Genomic DNA, 16420 nt, shown 5'->3' on the forward strand with positions numbered 1-16420 from the left:
CTGTTAAGTGATTTGGGATAAAAATAAATAGAAGTATTTATAAGGATATTATAACAACAACTCAAACATTACAAACTCAGAAATGCACATCTACACGTAATACATGCAAAAACCAAAACAAACACCACCGTGGATCCACATGGAGGAACAGAAATGCACTGGCAGGACATTCAAGACAAGAATTCTGCCCTAGTGAAGCACTGTTCAAAAATACCGTTGCAGCTGTAGTTTTGGACCAACATTAAGCTAAACTGGTTTGTTTTTCCTCTTAATCTCTATGCTTTTACTTTAACAGCCATACAGAATAAAAAGCTATTTTGAGAGAGGACAAGTCTCTGAAGAAGAAACATCAGCTATGAAGATGAATAGCAAAGAGAAAAAGTCATCTATTTAACCTGAAACAGTTTTTTTAAAGATGTGCAGTGAAGCATTTCAATGACTGTTTCAATTTCACATTGAACAAAGTGTCAGAACCTAAGTAGATGGGCAAAGGTGCAAATACATTTTGATTAAAAAAGGTTCTAGCTCAGTTTTGACTGTTCCAGTACAAAGTTGCACCTGGTTTTAACCATATGGGGAGTCTAAATGTACAAAACTACTCCAATGAAAATTACCTGCAACTGATTAAAAAAAATAAATAAATCAGCACTCCTGGCTCGCTCTAGATTTTTTTTTTAATTAGTCACCTTGAAGGTTAATTCTCAGAAAATACACAGCATGTTCAATGAGCACAACAACCAGAATTTTAAAAGCTATCTTCCGTTTTTCACATAACTACTTTTGAGTACAAAGTTCAGTATTAACAGAAGGCTCACAGTTCGCATTTGTGTAACAGAAGACAACTGATTTACAGTCTAAGGTGAATTATTATGTTTCATTTTACCCACCCTAATTTTATGTCACCATTTGCAGTGCTGATAAAGCATTGGGTTGTTTTCCCCCAACATCCTTTTTTAAAGTAGTGATTTCTTTTAAAATACAGTATGAAAGTCTTTCAAGGCTGCTTTCTGGGGGTTGAGAATCTCTTGAGGGAAAATAAAGAAATCAAGGACTAGAGAGAAAGCCAGGACTATTTTAGAGAGACTACAACCCAGCTCAGTTATACCAGTATCTGTGCAATTTGTCTTTTTACTCAGTTCAGCCCCTATTAACCATAAGATAAAGGTAAGTGTTTTGCTTCTGCCATAATAATGTCCTGTACAGTTATGGAAACAGAGAAGACAACCCAGTCACAGACACCAAGGATGCTGCAATCACATTCTCTGTGGTGTACACCAGCTTTTCCAATCTTTTTCCTTCAACATGTCACAAATTAGTAAATCAATAACTGAGTCAATTTATAGTACCTCTACATATAAAGGGCAGTATTTATTTCAAGCTAACAAAAAGACAGAGTGTGAAAGGGTAATCTAAGCCTGAAAACTCCCCTCCCACCCCAGCCACTACTACCTCAAAACTTTAAAAAACAAAAACACACACACACACCCCCCAAAACTCCATCCACAAACAAAGAACACCAGTCAGTGGAGTATTTAACATTGGGTTTTCAAGATCACAACTACCAAGAATTCTGGCACCTAGGAAATCAAGTCACTACTCTTTATTTTTCTGTCAATAAGCTTTGCTGCAAACCGTAATACTGTTCACCTATTTCTAAAAGCCCTTCAGAGACCTTGTAATGAGAAACCAAAGGTCTACATGAGTATTTAGTACCTTCTACAAAAACTTTATATCAGCTGGATAAAGATTGCATTGTAAGAGTTTTAGTTTGAGTCCAACACATTTATAATACTAATATTCTACTACAGAGAAGCTTCTGCATATAGCTTAACAACACATTTCTGCTTGGTATGCTACTTCCTTTTTTTACTTAAATAACAAAAACAAGAGAAAACCTCTTGCCTATACCCGGTACTATTTTAAATACTGATTACATAAAGACTTGTTGTAATCCTTGCATGCAACACTACACGTAAAACTGACTTTCGTCTGACTGCTAAACTAACACTTTTCATATAGCTTCCTGTTTTTTGAATAAGAGAAGCCTGAACATACAACTAACAAAACTCGACACACACTGAAAGCTTCAGAACTGAATACAGATGGCACAGATATAAAGAGGTTAAACTTACATATGATTGGATCTCCTTCCTCTGTTTGTTTTCTTTCCTATAACAGGAGTCCCAAAGTGTTCAGGATTTGTGAGTGGAAGCTGATCTAATGTCTGTTGAAATGAAAAAATACATATACATACACATATAAAAAACCTGGCATAAGTTATTCTCCAAACCATAAATTTGTATAATCTGGTTAAAGCAATTTCTGTCAATAGAGAGACTTTCTCATTACAAAAGAAATACAGAAGTACAGCAGAGACACCACTGCTTTCATTTTAAAAAGTAATGTGGTTTGGTTTGGGGTTTTTTCCAACATTTTCTCCCCACCTCCAAATAATTAACTTTTGTTCAACACACATCTTCCCAGAAGTCCTGTCTTTGGACCATTCACACACAGAGAATTAAGTATCAGGTATTCTGCTGACCTGGGATACTCCATCTCTACAGTTAGAATTTTCTGCCTGTCCTACCATCAGGCTAAACATCCATTCATCTACTTATAAATGAACAACGGTCCCCTATGAAGTGAAACTGCAAGATAACTCAGTAGCAGCAAACATGACAAGTTAACTGTATTTTTGTTAGTACTTCATAATTTGATATGGGAAAGAAAGATTTGTAAAACAATTTTAAAGAGGTTGCTATATTGATAATTGAGAGTGTGCTAACTGATGCTATATTAGCATCAAAACAAAAAGTGAGGGAGAGAAAGAAAGAACTTTCTCTGTTCAGGGAGAATGCTAAAGGATCAACAGAAGGCTTCATGGACATGCTGCATCTTCTTTCCCTAAGACTGCTGTTATCTGTTTAAATGATCACCGTTCCAGATCTGAAGGTTCCTGGTACACAGAGTTTTTTGTATAGGCACTTATTCTTGTTCTTTGAAAGAAGGCATAAAGCCTTCCAAACTAAACGTGGTCCTCCAAATTATACTTCTAAGTCGTGTATGAATTTTGAAATGTGAAACATCAACAAGAATCTCAGATTCTGTGTCACACAGAACTGGACATACAAACAATAAAAGTGGCTTTTTAAATCTTAAAGTAAATGCATGATCACTTCTGAGTGTGGTGGACACCCTAAAAGATCCCACACACTTGGGAAGTCAGAGATGAGCTAGAGCAACATCAGAACAATCGTGTGGCACTGGTCTAATTACAAAAGAAATTGGAGATGCAATTTTCCCTGCTGAGTAGCTATGCAATCATGAGGTAATTATTAGAAATGCACAACATGCGTTTCATCGAGGGCTGGTGACCATGAATTGCATGTCAGTGACTTCTGGCAAGACATCAAAAGCTACGACTATAAGAATGATGATAAAATAAAAAGTAGGAGTCACCTGAATGTAAGGTTTCTTTGAATCTGACAAAATAATCCGAAATTACTCTCGTTCAGCCAAACAGGTCGCAAAGCAATATATATACACTACAATTTTCAACCTGCTTACTATAAAATAATACCCCTGAAACCATATTAAAATAGTATTTATGGAACAGAAGCAACCTAATTTTCAGGAGTGCTGATCATTAATAACAAAGAGCTAATAGAAAGAACAACACAATCTTTAAATTTATGGCACCTGTATCTGAATCCAGATTTAGGTATCTAATTAGGCCCTTTTCTTTACATGTGTTTAATCCTGACTTAGGATTCTAGAAGGTATCTGAACCTTCACAAGAATGCAGTAAGCAGGCAACAAGCTCAGCTGACTACAATAATAAAGCATATTTATGTAGAGCAAAAAACCCACCATCTTCACTAACTTTCCACTAAGCTAACATGTTTCTATAAATCTGCCCATCAGTCCAGATCATCTTACATAAGAAGGAATAACCCTCAGGCTGAAATTTCAAATAGTTGAAGTTTGCTACAAATGTCTGAATACTTTAATATGCAAATCACCTTTAAGACATGAACCAGCTTCAAAATACTGGTAACTGTCTTCAGATTAACAGATAACAGCAACTTATAATTTGCCTTTTAAAAGAAAAGTATTAATTTTCAAGTCTATCAGCTATTACAAATTAGACTTGATCATCTACCTAAAATCCAACAGAACTTAATTAAGTCCAAAGATGTACATTAATTTTTTCATGTACCATATTTTGATTTTTCCCAATGAATACTTACAGATAATTTTTTTATATAAAGCAAAGTAGTTGTGTGATCAGTTTTTTTGTGTGATCTACAATCTATGAACCATTAATAATATAAAACCAAAAAATATGAAATGCTGATTTTGTTTCTTAACGTACACAATTTGGTGAAATGTAATTGTATTTCTTGATTTAAAAAAAGAATAAGCCAGACCCTGTAGACTGTATTTTGCATAATCCCCATTTTTAGTAGCATGGATGTACATAACATACTGAAGACCAAGATACTAAAAATATCACTTTTAAGTTTTTCTAAATAAAAAGTTGTCATATAAAAATTCTTCCATTACCTCACTTTCAGCAAAATGTCTTTCTCCTTTTAAACACAGGGAAGAGCGTCTAAGAGTCTTCTCATCACCATCATCAAACACTGTCACCAGGTAAGAAGTGAGGCAAGAAAAAAAAGGTTATTTTTTTTTTTAAATCAGGATATCAGTAAGTGATTGATTTAGGTGTCAGAAAGAATGAGATATATATTGCTGTAGCCAGTCCTTAAAACAAGTATCCTGTACCAGGATACTGCTGCATATCCAGTAAAGCATTTGCACTGATCAACCAAATACATAAGCTGCTGTCTCACCATAGGTACTCCATGCTTGCATATGTTAAATGGAATCTTAAGTAATCAGTAGTTGAGCAGACAACTAATGGATCAGGACACAAAATTAAAAATCAAAAAATTAAAAATGCAAGCTTGCTTGAAGAATAGTTTTTCAATTCTTTTTCAATTTTTACAGAACTTTATTACATAACCAGAACTCCTACAATATTCAAATGGAAGCTACGCTTACTATGGAGAAACATAAATGGGTATTTTGAGAAAAAGTTACAGTTTAACATTATATGAAAGTTCAACATCTTTCTCTACTGACTTCATTCAACTACACTATAGAACAACAGGGATATCAGCCTAAGGAAGATGACAATTGTCAAAGTGCAGACAATCATCAAAACCAGCTGTAGTGAGAGAACTGTGGAGCTCCTGGTTTCTAGACTTTCTACCACCTCTGCTATCACTAGGTCAACTGGCAACAAATTCATAATACAGTTGGCTTCAGCTACATACTTGATCCTTTGAATCCTGAAATGCACTGTACATATTCAAGGTAGGATCTTCAGAAGCTGATAAACTGGTCATATAAAAAGTAAGCTTTTGTCAAGTCTTCTACAGGTACTTAATGGATGAAAACTTGGTGACAAGTTTTAACTCTGGGGCTATGCTTGCACTGTTCAGTGAGGCAAGAACCTCCCTAAGAGTGGTAACAATTATATTCTTGTCCCCACGCTACAGTGACCCTGAAGACTTGGGGGCATGGAAACAACCTCAAGATTAGATTAAAATATTACATTTAACGTTTCAGCAATTTCTTAGTAAGTCTCTTTCACCTTCATTCAAATCTCCTCTTCTGTCCATCAACAGTACTGCTGAGCCTGATTCTGCCAGTCTCATTAGAATTCAATCTAATTTAATCTAATGCGGTAGAAAACTAAAAATATGTAAACATTTTCACAAACGAGAGTCAAAACAACAGTGTTAGGAGAATGGCTGTCAACCAGCAAAAGATGCCTGGCAAGATTAGAGAGATTAATTTTCAGCCACATCTGGCTTTCAAATAGTGGGTGCTATACTCTATTTTCAACATTTACTAATTAAAATAAAAATATACAAAAAGCAACAAGGTACATCAAAATTCTTGACTAGTATTTATTTGATATGAAAGTAACTTTTACCTAGTTCTGAGAATTTTTCAGCCTTATATAAAATGCAGTACCACTGATGAACAAACTTCCCCTTGTGACTACCATTCCCCAGTCTGTGTTTTATAGTACAGTAATTGTTGAGTACTGTTTAGTGATAAAATATCAGTTATAGATGCACATCTGTCACTTAAAAATTTGTTGAAAAGTATCAAGGGCAAGAACTGCACAAGAAAACACACATTTGGAGCTGTATCTCAAATGGTCAACACATAATTATGCCCCGCCTTGGTTAAGTGAAGTAGAAGGCAGCAGGTTCCTAATTCAGTTTGTATTAATTAACATAACGGTCTCCTTACATAATGTGAGATTAAAAAAAAAAAATGTATCCACTTCAAGGGATAAGCTGACTACAACAGAGGTAAACCTCTTCAGAGCTACGTAGGTAGCCACATTATGTATCCTATGTGGTAATCTGCTTGTGGCCTCTTCCCCACCAGAGGGATTCTTAATCTTGTTCCGTAACGTGAATACATTCAAAGGAAAAGCTTCACCTCCCTGAAAGACTTGCACAGCACATATGGCTGTAATGCATATGACGTTCTAATCTAATGGAACATCCTCAAAACAAGCTACTGAGCAGATATATAGGAGTGTAATGCATGTAAAACACTTATTCTGAAACTACAAGAAAAAAGGCAACTTAAAGGCAACTTAATGCAAATAAAACTTTGAATACTTTGAATTCTGAGAAAAAGCAACGTAATGACAAAAAACGTGCAGAAGGGGATGAGACTACTTTTGAACATGCACAATTCTGCATTTTTAGTAAACCAAACAATCCTATGATTTTTTTTTTCTTCATAGTAAACACAGAGTTAAATGTTAAGAATATCACTTACACTTTCTAAAGACACATTTATATGAATGATGAAGCAGTATCTAGTTACCAGGATTGGAATACCTTGAGCTTTTTGAGGAATTTTCATAGGACAGGTAAATAAACTAAGGACACTTAATGTATTTATATAACTGTGCTATACTAATTCTAAAAGGCTATACCAGTTGGGTTCTTTTTTAATTTAATTTAGTTCCTATCTTCCTCTGGTAGGAAAGTAGTAGCACCAAAAAAAGACATATAAACAAACTGATGTACAATTTCTATTCAGACAACATCGCATGAACATAAGACAGACAGGGATGCTCTTAAAGCAATCTTGCCCATACTTTAGTGTTAAAAAAGTCCTCAAGCAGCCCCAAAATGGTTATTCCTCTAAATTCTACATGCTACTGCCGCAGTGGCATAAATGGTCTTAAGTAACAACTTCTGGAAAGGTACTACCTCAGATCTATCTACCCCTTCACAAAGTTTTTGACCAAATCATAGTGATTTTATTCATAAAATCATTAACAATGCAAGTAATTAGATACTTCTCAGCAAATGCTAGGACAACATTAGAGAACTCTGCTGGTTAAGATTCGTGCTAATTCTGAAATCTCATAAATGGCAACTACCCCTTGAAGTAGGACTTTCACTCAGATCTGCAAAGTCATCACTGTCTGTAAAGATAATTTCAGTCTCATTCCACTCATCCTCCTGACAAAGATTATTCTAATCATCCACTGCTAGAGCCACTTCTCTCTCAAAGTGCATTACACAGCCGGCAGCTGTGCTGCTTTCACTGATTGTACAAGGTCAACATGCTTTTGTCTACTTCTATCTACAAAATATGGTTTTCAGTCTCAACTCTTACATCTCCTCTTCCTATTTCTCAAGTTCAGGATTTTTGACAGACAACTACTTTGATTTACAGACTACAACTCCATGACAGCTACCTTCAAAATTTAATCTGCATGGATTCCTATCTTATTCTTCTTGCTGAACTGCTAACCTCACGCTTTCTCAGAAGCATAAACGTATACATACAACATAGATCTAACACCAGCTATACCATTTTGTTCTTAAAAGCTCTCATATCTGATCCACTTCTATATCAATTACCAAAACATGATCTATAATGTTAATTCTTGTCTTTATACCTCATGTTTCACCCCATCCTAACCTATTCTCTCCTTTACTCATACATTCTACTTCTCCGACAAGAAAACAGATATATTTTCTGCAACACTTATCTGGAAGGTCTCACCTAAACTTACAGCTCTATTCTTTTCTAAAAGGACTATGACTAAGGAGAGTTACTCTTTCCCTAGTTGTTCAACATCACTTCATCAGTAACAACCCTTAATATCTCAAAACAACTAAGTCTTGCTAAGGTTCTTTCAAGACCTGGTCTTCATCTTCCCACGTCCCAGTTATCTGCCAAGGAGAAGAATACATAGTTTCTCAAGAATCAATACATTTCCTGTAGTACCTTTAAGACTACGAGTGCACAGATGGAATATACGTTATTATTCTACAGTTGACCAGTTTTCCCCAAGACAGATTGATCTACCAGTACATAGCATCAAAGAGTAAACCCATGTATATAAAGCCTTTAAAAAAATATTTAAAGAAAAAAAGCTATATTTACTTGTGGGCATGTGGATACATCATCTGAAAAGTCTGAAATGTCACATTAGAAAATAGGGAAAACAAACAGGAAAAGACTTTAAAAAAAAGCTATGTGTCTTTTTACAGCAGCTGTTATCACGGCTAAGTCTGAGAGTAGGGAAAAATAAGTATTGCAACTCGTACTTTAAAAGCATTTATTTTCCTTTCTTAAGGAAGTACAACAGCATACTTTGCTTCAGAATATTTAACAATAGTATATTAAATATCTAAGAAGCAGTTACCAATTATGGAGCAATTCACTAGGTCTTTATTTGGGGTCCCAATTTCACATTGTGATGGGTACAGTTTCTTATAAAAACCCAAAAGAAGAAGTTTAGGTTTTGGGGGTTTGTTTGTTTGAGGGTTTTTTTAATATATATATATACACACACACGAACTTTGAATAACTAAGCATTTCAAAAAAACAAACACACACAAACAAACAAACCCCCCAAAAAAACCCAAAAACAAAACACCAAACAAACCAAACATTTTCTCACCATGCTTAAGACAAGTCCAGGTCACAGGCTTATTTTTAAGTAATGAGTTTTATTCAAATACATATCTATTTCTCTTACCTACAGTGTACCAACTTGCATCTGTTAATTTGTTGATAACTGCTTCCTGGTATGTTCCATCCGGATTCTTCACTTCCACAACAGTTCCTACCTAAAATACAAAAGCCACTTAGCACTGAAGATCTTCTAGAACAGGCAATGAAGTTAACACTTCTGTATTTAGCAGAGTTAATTTCTAACCTATTGCTATGTTAAATATACCATACTTTTCCAGTTTCGTTTGAATATATTTGTATCCCTCGAAACTTCTTCCATTCCTGTAAAATAAGCCAACTAACTGAGCTGATTATTTCCTGCCAGCAGGTGGGGAACAAGAACCAGTTTGAGTGATGTCATTCTCTTGCATAAGAGCTTGCCCATCAAATCCTCCAGCTGAGTTTTCCAAAGCAACAGCGACTAAAAATCAGAGCCAGCTAAACTTCTTAGCTTGAAGGCCAAAAAGAACAGAGGCTTACATCAGCCCATAGGCTGCATCCCCTTTAACTACAAAGGAAAAAGCTAACATGAAGAGTATACTAACTCTAGCTTTGCAGCATTACCTTCTATGCTTCACGATCCTATCTGGCCTGTGTAATAAACTGAACCTTTCACTGTCACCCCATATTGCATATACACGTTTTTGTCAAATACTGAAAAATAATGCTTTTTGAAGTGTTAGCAAAATATAAAACAAATTTATTACCTTTAAGGGGCCCTTTATGTGGTCATCCTGCACTTCCACTGTTGAAGAATCATGTCTAAAAGTTACCTAAAAAATATAATTCAACTGACAATCACTTGATACAATTGAGCAGCATTAGCACATGCAGATATCAATAGCCCTTCTCTTACTCTCATCCTACAGTTAGTCACTATAATTATTCCACTTGCTGAAAACTGCCTTTCATTCATATATTTTAGGAATATTTGGAGACAATTTCTTAGCCGTCAAAACTTTTAAAATATTTTTTTCTCTTTCAGAATAGAACCGTTACCTCTAAAGAAAGTGACAAACAACAGTTTACCAACAATGTTTAATGGTTCAAAACAATCTCTGAAGTCCTCTTCATTATTTGAATTGTACTGCTCCAGTAGCATACCAAGAAAGGAGAAAGTTTCCAGAGTTCTGAGCATAAATAATTTTTAAGAAACATTTATATTTCACTGCTCTGAAATCAAGGAGTTTTAGCATCCAGCTCTAACCCCGTATCATGGATTTTTTTGCTTTTGCCAATTGAAGTGCATTTCCCTCACTCACAGTTGAGAGAGACACACAAAAAAAGTACAGGACACTGCTGTCAACTAAGCAAAATGAACTACCCAAACAGCCTTTCAGTTAAAGTCAGCCTAGCCTACATGCTGCTAGTTAACTAGAAGTAAATGGCTTCTAGTTAACTAACGGCTTACTTTTCAGTCTTTCAAAACTGAAGTAAATCCTGTAAGTATTTCCAAGGTATTTTCCCGTGTCATTGGCTGTGTCTTTAATCCTACACATGCTGACCTCAGTAAAAAAAAAAATGGTCTGGAAATTCAAACTTATGATTAAGTTATCTGTATCAGATGCTACAGATATTCACCATCCATTTCACTAAAAATTAACTTGGTCACACTGAAAGTCACAGGATCATCCTATCAATTACACCTGAAGTTTTATTTCCACTCTGGTTTTAAAATTCAGGGAAACTGAGAAAATTCTGGCATTATATTTTACGTACATATGTACATTTTATTAACACACACAAATGATGTTCTAACATTCACCAAAACACATTCGCTTGGTGTAAGTATATGTAAGTAAGTTCACAGTAAGTAAGAATGTAACATGAGATTCAGCCGGGTAATAGTAACTCTCAACTACAGCAATCCTACATTAAATCTGAGGACTTGGTTCACAAGTGCACCCAAGGTTATGTTCTCACTATTGTTGAGAGTTTCTCTGTAGCAAACAATAGCAAAATTTCCTTCAGAACAACAGCATTCTCTAAGATCAATGCTCCTACTTAGTCTCCTCAGGAGAAGAGTTTAAGGAGTGTTGTAAACCTTGAAAGGAGCAAACAGCTGAGAACAGCACCTACAACCAGGGCTAAGGAGAGCCTACCTTGACTGGCTGATTAGAAAACAAATGCACTAAAATGCTTTACTGCCTTCCAGGTGCTACTTCATGAAATAGTCATCTTGTCCATCTTCTGTCAGACCTACAGCAATACATATTGCTCTGAAAGTATGTTTTATGATGCAGGTCTAACCTGCATCATCCCACCTACTGATGGCAAATACTTTCTGTCCACCAGACGGACAAAATCATACATTGTAACCTGAAAGCCAGACAAAGGATTCAGGCTAGGAATTAATTGAGCAAAGACTACCCTTCTGAACTTCAGCCTGACAGATACAGGTATTTATTCCTCTCTTTTGGGGGATTTATCTAGAAATCAAAAGTTCAGTTCAGATGCAAAGTAATCTGAAACCTGTGGTCACTACTGGCTCATACAAAATACCCAGTATATCAATTCTGATTTAGAGACATCTGTTTTTATTTACTTTCTGTAATTATCTTAAATGTATTTTACAGCAAAAGGGAACTCTATCCAAAACCATGAGCCAGCCACAATGTACTATGATGAAAGGTAAACAAAGCAAATTGCTATTGCGTATTCCAGAACGGTTTTTCTTTTTAAAGATGCCTTGGGCCTTTGACTCTTTTTGGGGAGAAGATTTTTGATACCAACAGTTTTTGCTTCTTGAGATATTCATATGTACTCAAAAAAATACTGGTTATTAACAGAAACATTCAAACTCCAAACTCACTGTGACACCACTGGCCTTTCTTGAAGCTACGAAAAGTGATGTCAGTATTTGTTAGTGTGGGTTTTAATTCCCATAGTCTTTATCAGCGTGGATCCTTTCTGTCTCAGGTAAAAGATTAAGACATTCAGCACATCAACCTGTCTAGATTCAGTTGGAATTTCCCTTCACCATCCTGAAAAGACAATTCTGGTAGGCTCTGTACAGCAGATGCTTCACTATTTTCTGTTTAATAAAGACCTACAAAGTAAACAGTTTCTTAAAGCTCTCTAAGAAAAGCTGTAACAGATCCTGTGAAGATGGAGTGGACTACCACTCTAACACCGAAAGTATTGCCCTTTAGTCAAATTTGTACTGCCTGCAACACTTTTCACAAGTCCAGGCAAATCTTAAGTTTTATTGCTTTCCATGACAAAGTGTGTAATGCAGTTACATGTTAATATAAAATTCTGTACCATGTACAGAACCTGCCAAAGACTGCTACACTGTGAAATACAGTACCTGTTGATACTGAAATGATAAATACATAGCACTTGTGTTAAATTGAATACAGTTATTACATTACACTGGTGATGGAGAAGTTATTATGAAGGTATCCCTCAAAATATTCTAGGAAGCAGAATTTGACAGAAGGAGATGCAATTAAATGCATTTTACTTGGCTGAAGATGACATACTCTGTATTGAAAAAAATTTTGTTGCCATTCCCCTTTCTCAACAGAGCATCTAGTTAATAAAACTTAAATGAAAGCTTAAAACTAAAATTCATATTATGAAGTTAACTGACTTTCCTTTTCCTCTAGTAGTTCTAGGAGACTAGGGCATAAAATATATTGGGACCAGACAAAACTGTTAAACAAGTGGAAAACAAATACAGCAGATAAACTACCAAAATTCCAGACAAAGCATACCTGATAATAAGAATCTTGGTTAGAGCTAATACTGGGGAAGGTCTGCATGTGCCAGAAACAGCTGAAAAGATTTTTTAGAGAAAATCAAGGGGCCACTGTTAAGTTTGGGGAATATACATTCCTGGTGGAGGAAAAACAATGTAACCAGATATTGTTACTGCGCTCACACACAAAAAAATCTCAACTACAAATCACATTACTCTACAAAGCGACAACAGTACTGGAGCGTAACTGCCCCAAGCTACACAGTAACAGCGAAGACACACGCACTTGAATCCACAGGGCTTTAGGCACAGCCTCCACAAAACAACTTACAGTAAAAATTCTATTCCATTTCATTTCAAGATCTTTCTGCAAAACATTGCAGTGACTAAACTGCAAGCAATAAACCCATAAGAAAATATTTATTGATGAGAAATAACCTTAAGTGCAAGCAGCCATCTAAGAAGGTGGACTGAAAGCCCTCTAAAGAGCTGAAAGGAGTTAAGATTTCACTGATCTAGACACAGCACAATTCCTGTACTTAAATAATGATGCTTAACAGCTTAAATACCAACACTTAGTTGCTTAAACTCAATGGTGCTGTAAAGCATAGACCAGCTGATGCTGTTAAGAGCTATGACTAATGAAATTAAAAGACCACTAATTTGCTCTAAAGGCTTTTTAAAGATGTCAGATTTAAAACTAACATCTTCTCATTACAGTTAACATCATTATCAAATAAGTGACACTAGTCCTTCCCACCAGGGCTTTTGGAGATAGCCTGCTCTCTCCCTCATACGTACTATAGGCAAAAATCAGCCATAGCGTGAGGGCAGATTCAAGCAATGCATGACAGTTTAGAATGGAGGCTCTTCTGTAACAGGTTATCACCACTTACAATTCACACATTTTCACTTGTATTTACAGTAGATACAAGAAAAATATTCTGCCACTATAACTCTGTTGCAGAGCAACAATCTAATTTATTTTTCGTAAGTGCTTTTTATCCTTACTCTGTTATATTTCTGTATGAGGTTAAGAGGTAGAGCAGAAAAATAGTACCTGCTCCCAGATTAGAAGCTTTTAGGGCAACGTTATCCAAACAGAAATATAAGGCTATTTTACAGTGTAGACTTACTATATAATAAAAACAAGTCCAAACATTGTTCTCTTTATTTCTAGAAATGATACTTTAAATTTCCAAGGGATGTTAAAATGTATCTCTTGTATTCCCTCTCCACAGTTTTTATTTGTACTGCATGTGGCTTATATTGATTCATCTGGTCATTAACTAGTCATCATAAAGATTAGGTGAGATCCCCTGCTTGCTATTCTGTAGGACTCAATAAGCCAAGTCTTTGTTGGAAGACAGCAGGGTTTCGTCTTATTCCTGAAGCATTATCTAGTTGCCACTGCTGAATGGCAGTGACCTGTGCTCCTGAAGTAAAAGAAACTGTATTAAACCTACTTTGAGGAGTTTTAGCTATTTTCAGATAACATTCTCCCATACATAAGCCTACATTTGTCATATGTTTATCAATTACTTTAAGGTCAGCCTATGGCATTGAAGGCCACAAATACTGGATGCAAGCAGATGACAAAGCAGTGAAAGAAACAGAACATATTGTGTGGGGGGAACCCCTCCCAAAAAAAATAAGCTTACTGTTATTTCAAAGACTGCACTGCCAGCCTCCAAGGAAAGGACAGCCTCTTAGCTGTCTTGAGACTATAAAGAAGTTTCACATTGTGCTATTTAGAACACTGATGACACTTTTCCCTCAAAAAAAAGTGTTTGCAGGAAAACCACATACCTTGACTTTGACAAGTCTTTTTGCTGTCTTGATCTTGGCTTCACAGAAGGCTCCCCTATACTTCGCACTCACATCAGTGCCCACTGTGAGATAGGGAGGCTCATCAATGGCCTGGAACAGAAAGGAAAACAACTGTTTTTTAATTACTCGCCAGTGGCAATATAGCTGACATGGTCTTGCTAACTTGTGGACAGAGCATTACAAAACAGCCCACTAAAACTTAACTTGGCAGCATATGTATATTACAGCAGTAGAAACACAGAACACAACACTAAGCTCATACAACGACTACCATTAATATAATAAACTGATACCACAGTTGTCTGCAACAAGCACCACATAAGCCTCCAACCTCTGCACCATCTGAACACACAGCAGATGGCCAGTTCTGCTGCAACGGTGAAGGCCAACCAAGTGTTCTCCTTTAAGTGCCTCAAGATCTGACGAGTCTCATGAAGACACTGGTGTTTATTTCCCTCAAATAATTAAGGTTCATTTTTCATTAGTTAAGTAGAACAACTCTGAAGAGACTTTGCTTTTTCACTTTTGAATAAAGTAAATTATATAGGTGCATGCTCACCAGGAGAGCAGAGGGGCAGCCTGAGGGGCAGAGTACAGTAGGAGAATAACAGTAGGATAAACGCACAAGAAAGGTGAAGGGCCCAGACAAAAGACAAGGTTCTGTAACAAGCAACAGAGGAACAGGTGACACCCAAACAGGGAAACAAGAAATAGAAGAGGAGGGAAATAAGTGGTTTTGGGGGTAGGAGGAAAACATGGGTCCGATCAGTATGCAGAGTGAGCTAATGAAGGCTCTGTTCCTTCAAAGGAGGTTCATCTTCTCTCCCCCAACCCCTCCTAGTGTAATCTGGGGGAGGAGATTCTAGATAACTGAACCACCTCACTATCACTTCATAGAACGTGGGTCAGAAGACAGAATACAGAGGGTGACAAGCGACAGGAGTGAGGTATGTTTCTAAGAGCTGCAAGCCTCCATGCAGCCCCAAACAAGAGCTGGGAAGAGAGATCTAAGCCTTTGTCTGAGCCCACATCATGTTTCTGCACCCCTACGGATTCAAACACAGCTTACAAGAGGCAACTCTGGCACATCCAGGATCTCTGTGGGAAGAATATAGAGATAATGTCCTTCATAGGTCTGAGAGCTACTATTTGATACTGAGGTGCTTGCACTCAGCATCAGGTAATTCCCACTGGCTGTTTCCAGCTCCAGTAGAGCAGAAGTAAAGGCAGGCAAATATGTACCTGAATGCTTCAATGTACGATTTTTCAGAAATTTAAGTTTTGCAAAATTTGAAATTGAGAGACATGAGATGCTACAGTGTGAACTCTGTATTAATGATGTTTTTACCTTGATTCTGTTCAAGCCTACCTCTCATTTTCAGGTAATAGAATATATTTCAGAGTACTATAAAACTGTTATCAATCTGCACTTGCTAAGATCATCAGAAACATGAATGCTCTAATGAATCCCTCCCTCTCTGCATGCATGGTGCGTGACTGCATGCAGAGTAGTAGGATACACTACTCTGTTAGTAGTATATCCATGATCACATATCCATTCCTATTCCAGAATTAATAACAATAAAATTCAACTGAGATTAACGAGGTATCTGTTAAGAGTGTTGGGATTCTGAAATTCATTCCCTCCTTGCTTGTCTAACAGTGTAAATGTACTTGCCTTCAAGGCAGGCTGCAATGCTTTTCTCTTACTCCACTTGAAAGGATGCTGAAATAGGGACTCAGATGGTGATAAACCTGGTTTTGCTTAGTACTCTCAGTAGAGTGTACTAAGTAGGGGCTGCTTCACAC

The 16420-nt window shown here is 36.4% G+C and overlaps 1 protein-coding gene across 6 annotated transcripts in view; it reads right to left on the reverse strand.

The window, feature by feature from the left end:
• Positions 1-16420, reverse strand: part of ARID4B (AT-rich interaction domain 4B) — a 94800-nt gene that overhangs the window by 48651 nt on the left and 29729 nt on the right. For all 6 annotated transcript variants that reach the window (XM_075495923.1, XM_075495917.1, XM_075495922.1 and 3 more), the window contains exons 3-7: positions 14591-14701; positions 9786-9851; positions 9104-9194; positions 4567-4646; positions 2133-2224 (exon numbers count right to left, since the gene is read on the reverse strand). In XM_075495923.1, the coding sequence (XP_075352038.1) occupies positions 2133-2224; positions 4567-4646; positions 9104-9194; positions 9786-9851; positions 14591-14701 (440 nt within the window). The remainder of the gene's footprint in view (positions 1-2132; positions 2225-4566; positions 4647-9103; positions 9195-9785; positions 9852-14590; positions 14702-16420) is intronic.

Source organism: Mycteria americana, chromosome 3 (genome assembly GCF_035582795.1).
Source record: "Mycteria americana isolate JAX WOST 10 ecotype Jacksonville Zoo and Gardens chromosome 3, USCA_MyAme_1.0, whole genome shotgun sequence".
Classification (NCBI taxonomy): domain Eukaryota; kingdom Metazoa; phylum Chordata; class Aves; order Ciconiiformes; family Ciconiidae; genus Mycteria; species Mycteria americana.